This window comes from Cornus florida, unplaced genomic scaffold, assembly GCF_030987335.1.
Source record: "Cornus florida cultivar Cherokee Brave unplaced genomic scaffold, ASM3098733v1 CherokeeBrave_3.0.0_Hap2_Chr02, whole genome shotgun sequence".
NCBI lineage: Eukaryota > Viridiplantae > Streptophyta > Magnoliopsida > Cornales > Cornaceae > Cornus > Cornus florida.
In genome coordinates, this window is record NW_026775572.1 from 22,256,939 (window position 1) to 22,268,293 (window position 11,355).

Below are 11,355 nucleotides of genomic sequence, written 5' to 3' on the forward strand. Positions count from 1 at the left end.
CGTTATAAATATTAATTGTTCGATATCCCTCGGGTTTGGCCCTGGGCCTGATCAACCCGTGTCTTGGATCCGAGGGGTACCACAACCATATTCACGGAGCAATGGAGGCAGAGAGAATTATAGAGAGGTTTGAGAGAAAACTGAAAGGAATAATATGGGTTTGGCTGGGAACAAGGGGCTGAACCAAGGAGAGGCTATTGAGGCTTGCTCGTTGGTTGAACCTAGGGCAACAAAGGAGTTAACGACAATCAGAGGTCGCCAGAAAGTCTAGACAAAGGACGGTTAAAGGTTTTAATTCGAAACCTAGAGGCAAGTTCTATTTCTTGCTCTTTTCCTTTGACCTGTGTTCTGTGCATGCCTAGGTAGTCTCCAGGAACTAAATGGATATTAATAATGATTAAGTATGCATGTTAATTCGGGTTTTAAACTGTATTCTATGTGTTGATTAATTGAAATTTAATTACTGCTCAAATTGTTTCATATTCTGTTTTACATCTTGTACTGATGCATGTTGAGTTTATGTGTTATTCTGGATGATACGGGACATTGTTGGACCTCTAGGAACTTAAATAAAACATTATAGAAGGTTATTTTACGTCATCGGAGGCAAAGATGATAACGAGAAGTAAGGACAGAGCCGGCTCCCTAAGATTTTTTGGCCACGGCTCTTTGTGAGAGAGAGAACCGACTCTATGGATTGAGGGAGCCGGCTCCTTAAGTCACAGAGCCGGCTCCCAAGGTAGGGGAGCCGGCTCCCATTAGTTAAGAGCAAGCTCTCATGCATAAAGGTGTACTGGACTTGGTTTTGGGTACAATTTTGATATTTTTGGAGTTCCTGGACTGTTCTGGGTTATTATTAAGGATTCTAAACCTTGTTTCATGATATATTAGAACCCCATATTTCATAATTAATGTCTATATGTTAATGGATTGAACAGTATCAAAGTTTGAACAATTTTGCATAATGTTAACGGATAGGAGGATTTAATTGCTTAATCTAATTTTAGCAACTTAAATGACTGGGACGGGATTTTTAAAATTGTATTGGATGCATAATAGGGTCATATACTTATTAGATTTCATTATGCTTATTCTGGATTTGAATTGATGAACTATTAAATTCTGTTCTGTCAATTACATGGATATTATTCTGGATTGAAATTGATGAACTATTAAATTATGTTCTGTCAATTACATGGATGTTATTCTGGATTTTAAATTGATGAACTACTTTATCTATTTTATCAATTATTGGATTGATTGTGGATTATATGCACCGGTATGGGACGGCGATATATTAGGTATGGATTAGATCAAAACGCTAACTCCTACCTATTCTGAAATATATTCATGTCAGGTCAATTAAAACAGTTGAATGGCATATTGGATGTTTGTTTTTATGTTCTGCATTAGGAAGGATATTATATATATATGATTATGGTACCTTGATATGAACTTGAGTCTCAGAGTCGATGGTTAGGGTGCGTATATACAGTGGGATGCATAACTGGCTATGACGGTTTGATGTGTACCCTACTTGGTCTAGGTACTCATGCCCACTCCAGGTGCGTTTTGCATGCTGCCTACTAGTCAGGTTGAGACTGGCCTGTAGTCCAGTGAGTGTCCTGTAGTGTGGATATATATATACATATTTACGGAGCGTATCGGGTCTCTGCTTGGACTGTAATTAGAATAGAACTTGTTTATGAGCCTGACCTACCCTTATTTTTCAGGTATTCGTCAGGAGTAGTGATTGTTCGTCCTGAGCAAGGATCGTCTACTTCACTCTTCCGGATTATTTACATAGAAGTTTTCTTTATATTTCAGTGTTCTGATATAGTCACTTGTTCAGTTGGGATTTTCTAGGGGTCCACATGGTATGGATTCCCGAGTTGTATTGGTGATGGAGGATTGGATGTATAAGAATATTTTCTTATTTATAAAAATTTATTCTTAGGATTTCATTAATGGATCATCGTTTTAATTTTCTTTCAGTAATTTTATTTATTTCTTTTTATCATGTTTGTTTCTTGTATTCGATTATTGCTATTTGTTTTTTATATCCTCGGGCGTTCAAGCGTGGGACTGGCCAACCTGCATTCGAAGATCCGAGGGTATCACATCCTTCGAATATTCTTGCCAATTAAATGATGATATATAGGACTAGAAGCCCGAGAAGAAGAAGATAGTGGAGAGATAGGGTTGAAGGAAGTGCCGGAAATGAGAGAGAACCACATAAATTGCTGAACCCACCTTATCATATCTCATTAAGATAGGATCCGATTTATTTTATTTTTTTGACCTTTTTAATAAAAGATGACGTATTTTCTTTTCTTTGGACCACATAAATGATGAAGATAGTGTACATCCTCACTAGTGAGGACCTAAGTATTATCCAAAAGTTAAATACTTTATTTTTACTCTTTTCTTTTTCCCTTCTGAATTCTCTCCTTTTTCCTAATTGTTTTGTTTGGCGATTTCTTTTTTTTCCTCAATTTGTTTGGATGTAAAATATATATATATATTTTTTCAGGTAAAATATTTTTTAGTATTTGATAAATATTTAAATGAAATTGAGGTTGAATTTGTGGGATATGTAAAATAATTTATCCAAAAGTTGATGAGTAAGTTATTTTTGTTAAGTTTTAGTAAATTTTTTTAAAAAAAATATTTTATCACAACCAACTACCAACAAATAAAATAATATTTTTTAAAAAATATTTTACAAAGCCTAAATGTTTTAAACAGAAAAATAAATCTTTTCCAATAGAGTTTTCGAAATTGAATATTCGAATAATAACAACACGGCTTTCATGAGAAAGTTCCTTAGGTTTTATGTTAGAAAAATTTTGAGGAAAATTCAAAATCTTTGCAAGAAAATTACTTTTTAAAAAATTATTCTCTTCTAGTCTAACCAAATTCCTAACAAATATCTTTACCTTTAAAAAAAAAAAAAAAAAAAAAAAAAAGTTCCTAACAAATTTAAATATTTTCAGTTTCTATCTGCTAACCAAACAAACCCTTTATGGAATTCGAATCGGATCAATTTTGATTCGCTCTGAATTCAATATATATAGAGGCAAACGCTTCTTACCTGTATTATCAAAATCTAGGGTTTTCATGTATTGCCCACTTCGCAGCACTGCAGCAGCAGCAGCGGAGGAAAACAAAATGGCAAGGATGAGCAGAGCAGAGTCAAACTCGAATCTTTGCCATATCCCTGAAGAAATCTTGATTCAGATCCTCGTCAGACTGTCGGTAAAATCACTACTCCGATTCAGGTCAGTTTGCAAATCATGGTACTCTCTAATTATTGACCCTGCCTTCATTCAAGCACATCTCAAAACTTCAAGCCAAAGCACTCACATCATCCTAAGCTACAAATCTGAACTTACAAGAATTGACCGTTACTCAATACGTTATGATGATGAATCTTTTCACCAGTATTTTGAACCTCAGCTTCCCTCACACATCCTCAAACAATCTTTAACGATGTACGGGTCCTGTAATGGCCTCGTATGCTTGTCTAATGAAGAAACAATACGCTTATGGAACCCAGCACTTAGAAAACTAAAAACCCTTCCTAATTCTCTAATTATCGACCCCAATTTGGATTATCTTCGCACCTATCTAGCCCATCTGGCATTTGGGTTCCTCCCCGGAGTTAATGATTACAAGGTTGTGAGGATTTTGTGCTTGAGGGATGATATTTATAAACCATTGCCCTATAAAAGTCAATTCCTAACTGAGGTTTATAGTCTAAGCACGGACTCTTGGAAAAGAATTGATGTTGCCCCTGCGTATGATTTTATTGGTAATAGACCTGCAATCGTGAATGGAGCTGCGTATTGGGTTGCAGTAAAGAGAACTGATGAGGGTAATTGTTGTTTACTTGTGCGTTTTGATTTGGGGGATGAAGTTTTTGACGAGGTAATGCTGCCCGATGGTGCTCGACATTATTCTCCTTATGGCCCAGATTTGTGGGATGAAGTTTTGCCTGGTGCTCGCCATTTTTATCCAGTGTTGGGGGAATCACTGTGTTTTTTCCGATATTATCGTTTTGCACTGAATGAAAGGTGTGACATATGGACAAAGGAGTGTGGCAAATTGGGTTCTTGGACAAAACAATTTACCGTTAATTTCCATGACACACCTTATAACCTGTTTGGTCTGAGAAAGAGTGGTGAACTGCTACAAATAAACCGCAAGAAAGATCTGGTATCTTATAACTTTGAGACCCAAAGAGCTAAGGATCTTGGAATCCATTCATTTTTATGGAATTTGTCTGCATATTTTTACGTGGAGAGTTTAATTCAACTTGATGGTGCAGAGTGTCTTTTTCCACTTGATAGTGAATTATAGCTAGCAGAAAAAGAAAAAGAAAAAACAAAAATGCTAGCAGATGCTTGTGATGCAGCTATTTACAAGGAACATCTCAAGAAGCATGGACTTTGAGGAGTGGCTTGAAGCTAAAAATTAAAGGAACCAGCTAAGTGCAGAAAGAGAGGTGAGGTAATTTTTTAACTCATTTTGTCATATAATTAGACTTGTGTCTATTGCTGCACCTTTTTCTTTTTATTTTTTTAGTGAATACATTGACTCGAAGGCAGATATAAATATCAAAATTAAATCTGCATCAGACTTCTCATTTTGAACTATGATATTTGTCATTGCTACGGTGGCCAGCATTAATTTGAAATTTGGTTTGTTTATGTCTGCAATACAGTGTGTTACATTTATTGCATCTCCAAGTACATATGATCTAGTTGAATTACCATATGCAGATAATAGTATGTTGTCTATTAGGGCCGGCACAAAGTGCAAAACGAACTATGGTGTAGTATACCTTATGCAATATACTACCGATTCATCACTTACTCTTGGAGCATGAATAACTAGCATTCTTTATTAACCATTGGTATTTGGATGAATCATTTTATCATTCAAATTATTTTCTAACAATATTGAAGATAAATCTCATCCTCTAGTGCTCTTTGACGCCGTCTTTCGATTGAAATTTGTATTGGGCAGTGTGCTTTATTTTTCATGAGTTACTCTTCTTCAAATGCCACTTTATTGTGTTCAACCCATGCATTAACAAGTTGGTAGTATTGATCTCCAAGTGAAACCACAATTCATGTCTTAGTGTTCCATTACTGGCTTTAGCTGCTCAAATATATTTTATGTCAAGAACAGAATATTTGCTTTAGGGACTAAACTATAACCTTCAACTTGGTTTCCCTGCAGAAGCATTGAGGAATAATGAATAATGTCCTCTTCTAGAAATGTAAAGCGAATAGTTTTCTTAGCTTGATAGGATGCATGCACTTTGTAATTTTAAACTTTATTTTGAAAGGTATCTAAAAAGAAACAAGTGCTATGCGCGTTTTGGAGGTTGCAGAGGCTGAAATAGACTTAAATCTTTTAGAGTTCCATGTGCAAAGAGTAAGGACACCATTTACCCATAACATTGTAAATTGTTTAAGTTGATTCCAGATGATCACTTTATTTGCATTGCTGTATGTAGTGTCACCCACATAAGTTTTGGGTGATCAATATATTTGCCTGCACTATGTAATTAGGAGTGTCACCCAGCCAGTGTTATTAAAGGCCCAAGGTGCTAGAGGTCCTTTGGAGCCTAGGCACGAGGCGCGTGTGTGAGTGAAGTGAGGCGCACAATTGAAAATTTAAACTACCATAAAAACATTCATATCTTATAAGTCATATCAATACTCTAAAAATTAATATCAAATATAAAAAAGTAAATCCATCAACTAAACAAGCATCCAACAATCATAAAGCATAACACAAATTTGTTTTCTTGAAAGGCAAAGCAAAATTTGTTTTTTTTGAATGGCAAAACAAAGCTCAAAAATAAATAAATTTGTTAACTAAAAAAACTGTTAACAAGAAAAGAAAAGAAAAAACATAGCCCCCCCCCCCCCCCCCCCCCCACCAAAAAAAAAAAACAAAGATAAGAAGAGAGAACTAGATAGAGAGAGGTGTAAACAAGGATAAGAAGAGAGGAGTAGAGGAGAAGAAAGGAGAGAGAAGTAAGAAAGAACTGACGTGGCTTCGCCGTTCGTCTCACGTTCTTACTTCTTCTCTGTTTGGTTGACACTTTCTCTTGGACTTTCTTTTTTGTTTATTCTTTTGAACAAAAGTTTCTTATCTCGTACGCTTGGGCTTTCTTATTTGTTTATTGAGTTGCCAAAAGTATCCTTTTTGGCTTAAGAAATAGAATAATCATAGTTTTTTTTAAAAAAAAAAATCAGTGAGGTGCGCAGGACAAGGCATAACCGAGGCGTGCACCTAGTAGACCTGCGCCTTGAGCTTAGGCGCGCCTTTAACAACACTGCACCCAGCTATCCCTAGCGAAGAATAGATATCACCACAGCAGTGCACTACATGTGCTTGTGTGTCCATTGACCAAGCATTGTTAAAGATCGGATTTTTCATTCTTGTATTGAACTAATAGTGTAATTTTGTAGAAGTTCCTCTTAAAATTAATGTTTTGAGTGATTACGTTCCAAAGCAAGCAAATTGCAAACACATGAAAAGGATGTAGTTTATTTAGACACGAGAGCATTAACGGTCGAAAATTTCTTCATCGAAGGAAAACACAATGCTTCTTTATTTATTATAGCTTTAATATCAAGCTGAGAGCCCATTTTATTCATTTACGCAATGCAAAGGATGGTCTCAACTATTACTTCTGATATATTGTGCTTTAAGAAACATAAACAATGAGTTTAAAAAGTATATATTTTACTAAATGAAATTACCAACCACTGTGGGCCTGTAAAGACCGGTTTTCTATTTCCGATTTTCTTTCCCTTTTCTATGTGCTCTTATGTGCTAAATGACATGCGGAGAATGTGTTTTGGGATGTCCGGAATTATTTCTAGCTTTTCCGGGAGTTTCCAGACTGATGTTTTTGCTTTGTCGGCTATAATTGTGCCTTTGGTCGGGTTTAATTTTGAGTCGGGCATGCAGGCCAAGAGTGACTGGCATGTAGGCCCGGGTGAGCCAAGTGCTCAGGGATTGATGGGAGGGACAAAATTGATGTGTGTGCAGCGGAATGTTTCACCGATGGTTTATGTGAAACTTTTGACTTTTGGCCACCTGTATTCATGAACAGAGCTGCCTATTGGACTGCAGTTAAGGATGTTTCACCGAGGGTTTATGTTTACACTCTCTGCGTTTCAAATTGGGTATTGAAGCTTTTGAAGATATTGCTGCCAGATGGTGCTCAACAAAGCCATCCATGTATTTTCGTGTTGGGGGAATTACTCTTTATGTTTATTTTTATTTTTTTATTTTGGCTATAAGTAGACTGAGTCATGTTTTTTATTTTGATTATAATCCACTGGAAGATTGTTGTCGCATACGGACGATGGATAGTAGCAAAATGAGGTATTGGACAAAGCGATTAACTTTTGAAGTCTAATTATGCAGCTCATAAGGTGAGTGAATCCTTTTTTTTGTTGGGATGATATTCCTGGGGCTGTCCGAAAGGTTCTGTTTATTTATGCTTCCTTTGTTTCCTAGTGTGTGTGTGTGTGTTTATTTATTTAAAGTACCAAATTTTTGTAATGCTCAAAGCAGATGTCTTTCAGCGAAATTAGACTTTTTTTCTTTTTCTTTTTCTCGTAAATGATATTAGACTTGTGTTCATTGCTGTCGCATTTGTTTTTGTTTAGTTAAAATATATTGACTCTGAATTAGATGTAAGTGTCGAAATTAAATCTGCATCAGATGTGCTTTTGGATGATGATCTATAGCCGTTGCTGCAGTTAGGCAACATCAATTTGAAACTTGGCTCCTCATACTCGCAAATCGGAAGTAGAGAGTAAGGGGGAAAGTAGAAGAAAGACATATTGAAGAGTAAATGTCAAAGACATATTGAAGAGTAAATGTCCTATTCTGGGAGTAAATTACCTTTCGTATGTAATCTAAATATTGGATATATATGCAGTTAAAAGCCTAGATTATAGTGAGATGTACTAGACTCTTGGAGCATGAATGATGGAATGAATTATATTCATGAAGGCAGAAATTCTTTTTATGACAATAATGAAGATAAAGTTCATCCTCGAGTGCTTTCAATGTTATTTATTTCTATTTTATTTATTTTGTTTATTATATTAGATATTGTATTTGACTCTATGTTTTATTTCAAAATTTTTGGATATATTGGCTAGACAATGACCTCCTCCTTGTCTAAATTCAATTTAGCAAAATTTTGGATATATATCCAAATCCAATTTGGGGTTGGATTTGGATATTTTTACATATCCTACTCGTTGCATCAACAATATTGTTGCAGCATGGTTCACTCGAATTAACACTATAGCACTTTTGTAAGGTCTTGTTTGATTTTGATGTGTAGCGGAAATTCTAACCACCCCGAGGTCATACAAGTAATGAGGATAACATAGATAATCTTAATTATACAAAGGGTACATTGAACTAGCATCAAAACCAATGTAGAAGAGAGAAGGTTTGCATGTTTGTGTAGTGATTTCTTGACCAATGTAGCAGAGAATAGGCTTGTATGCTCGTCTAGTGATTGCTTGCGTTTTGGGTTGATTCAAATGAAATTCACATGTAATTTAAACACATCAGGAGCAGTGCATTAAAACATAACTTACCAGAATTGCATGAATCATCTTCTCATGCGATTTTTGTGCTTCTGACTTTGGTATCGTTGGCAACTCAGGATTTGGGAAGTTCAGGATATGTAGGCACTGCTGGAAGCTCAGGCTTTTAGTACTTATCGGACACGAGAAAGTGGTGGTAATTCATGCTTGGGAAGCTTAGGCAAGGGTATTACGTTACATACAATAATTGTTCTAAAATTATTGCTTCTCTAAGTAAATATGATCTTGTTTAATTTCTACGTATGTTGTCTGTTAAACCTATAGCAAAGTGCAAGACCAACTATGATTTGGTAAACCTTATGCCATATATTGATTTATCACTCTTGGTGCGTGAATCACTAGTATTCTTTATTAACCATTGGTATTTGAATGAACCATTTTATCAATCGAATTCTTTTCTGACAATATTGAAGATAAAGCTCATCCTCTAGTGCTCTTTGATGCCATGTTTCCATTGGAATTTGTATTGGCTGTGCGCTTTATATTTGAGATCAATTCTCTTCTATAAATGCAACTTCGTTGTGTTCAACACTTCAACCCATGCATTAACAATATTGAAGATAAAGCTCATCCTCTAGTGTTTCATTATTGTCTGTCTGCTCAAATATATTGTATGTGAAATTTTCATTGTGGACTAAATTAAAGCATCGAGGAAGAATGAAAAATGTAAAAATGTAATGCAAATAGTTTTCTTAGATTTGATAGGATGCATGAATTTAGTGATTTTAAGCTTTATTGTTGAAACTATCTAAAAAGAATCAAGCGATATGTTATTTATGGATGTTGCAGAGGCTGAAACAGCCTTTACCTTTTAGAGTTCATGTCCAAGGACACCATTTACCAATAACATTGTAAATTGTTTAATAAGTGGATTTTCTGATGATCACTATATGTATATGCATTGCTGTCAAAACATGTTCCAGTGTAGGTTGTTTATGAGTTTTAGGTTATCAACATATTTTTGCATGGACTACATAATTAGGAGTGTCACCAGCTAACCCTAGCCAAGTTTAGATATCACCACCACAGTCATATGTCCATTGGCCAAGCCTGGTTTAAAATTGGATTTTTCATACTTGAATTGAACTAATTGTACAATTTTACAGAAGTTCCTCTTAAAATGCATGTCTTGAGTGATTACATTCCCCTTTTCTCCATATTGCAATTAGATTTCAGAATTTCCTTCAGCACAAAGCAGAGCACATTGCAAACACATGAAAAGGAACCAGAGTTCCCATTTTTCTGGTCTTATGAGGTTAATGTTCCCATTTTGAATCTAAATGTCACTTTGTGTGTGTGTGAAACAAGAAAGTTACAGTATTAGTAGATGACGAGTATTAGTACCATTCGAGTATTAGTAAAGTTACAGAGGATAACTTTAGCTGAAACTTGGAATTTATATGTGATCTTCTTTACTGAGTGATTAGACAATGTGATTTCCCCCGGATTGTTAATAGGGATGATTTATGGCCATCTTTTGTTAACATTGTTGATGCATGCCTTAAGATGAATTTTTTTTTTTTGTTTTTTTTTTCCTTATGATCTTATAAGTTGGTAATTGTCCTTTCTATGTTTAGAATCCTTACTGTTTCTGCTTTTCTGGATTCTTAAAAGTCATTGCTTTTCTGGATTTTTTTTTTGGATGACCCGGATACCAAGGCTTCGCCCCGACTAATCCCCAAGGACCCAGGAAGGGCGGCCTCCCCACCCCACTATGGAGTGATTTGTTCCAACTCAAATGTCAAGAAAGCAACAGCATCAACAAGAAAATCACAGAGGAAAATTGAACGTAAGCACACTCGGGGAGCTGAGTGCTCTACCAACTAGGTCATTGAGTAATGCCAGCTGATCACTATTCAGTTTAGTAAATTAATTAAAGGCATCCATGAATACTGGGGCTCCTATGTGGAGGTGCAGAGAAGAGAAGACGGGAGATAGAGACAGACTTAACGTTTGGAATTATTTTGCACGCTCTTAAACCCCCATTCATCCTCATAATTGATAATCCGAGCTATTATCAGTTCACAACACATATCAGCTATTCATTGTCAATGTTAGTAGTCCATACAAGATATCTGAATTCAAACAAATACGAAAAACACTTATAGAGATGCTGGAATGAACAAAATGACTTCATTTCTTACGCATTTTCTTTCCTTATGCTCATTTATTGCCGGAACTAATAAAAATATTAAAAATTGAGAAGAGAATTGTGCTCCTCTTTACTAAAGTTCTCTCTTTATAATTAGCAAAAGAGAGCCTGGGTTGGGATGCTAAAGCCTAATAAAAACATTTGACACACATAATCTAATGACGAACGCATGTAAAAGTACAAATTTTGCAAATTAATCTTTATCCAAGTGATTGCTCTTAGAGGAATATGTTGCTGATAAAATATGATTTTTTTTTTTTAGATTTATAATACAATTATAAATTTTTTACGCCCAACCTCCATCACGTTTAATAAATTAGTTTTGGACTGTGATCGGAATAGTTATTTTAATAAATAAGAAAAATTATCCATACTTAGTAGCAGCTTAGGGACACGAATTTTAAAAAAAATCATGTATGTACAAAAAAAAAAAAAAAAAAAAAAAAAAAAAACCTATTTATTCCACATTCAGTAGGGTCCACGACCCTTTCAAGGTTCACACAGTTTAAAATGGAGTATAAATTTTGTTCTTCTAGTATT

General features: G+C 35.2%; 1 protein-coding gene across 6 annotated transcripts; it reads left to right on the plus strand.

Annotated features, from left to right (window-relative positions):
* Positions 1-2,954: 2,954 nt before the first annotated feature.
* LOC132294232 (F-box protein CPR1-like) lies at positions 2,955-10,909 on the plus strand. Of its 6 annotated transcripts, none has more exons than XM_059792014.1 (2): positions 2,955-4,512; positions 8,723-10,909. In XM_059792014.1, the coding sequence occupies exon 1, from the start codon at positions 3,121-3,123 to the stop codon at positions 4,360-4,362; it is 1,242 nt and encodes a 413-aa protein (XP_059647997.1). In that variant the 5' UTR covers positions 2,955-3,120; the 3' UTR covers positions 4,363-4,512; positions 8,723-10,909. The 6 variants fall into 6 exon arrangements, with proteins under 6 accessions (XP_059647997.1, XP_059647998.1, XP_059647994.1 ...); XM_059792015.1 differs by having other exon boundaries at positions 2,955-4,507; XM_059792011.1 differs by lacking the exon at positions 8,723-10,909 and adding an exon at positions 6,997-8,099.
* The last annotated feature ends 446 nt before the right edge of the window (positions 10,910-11,355 follow it).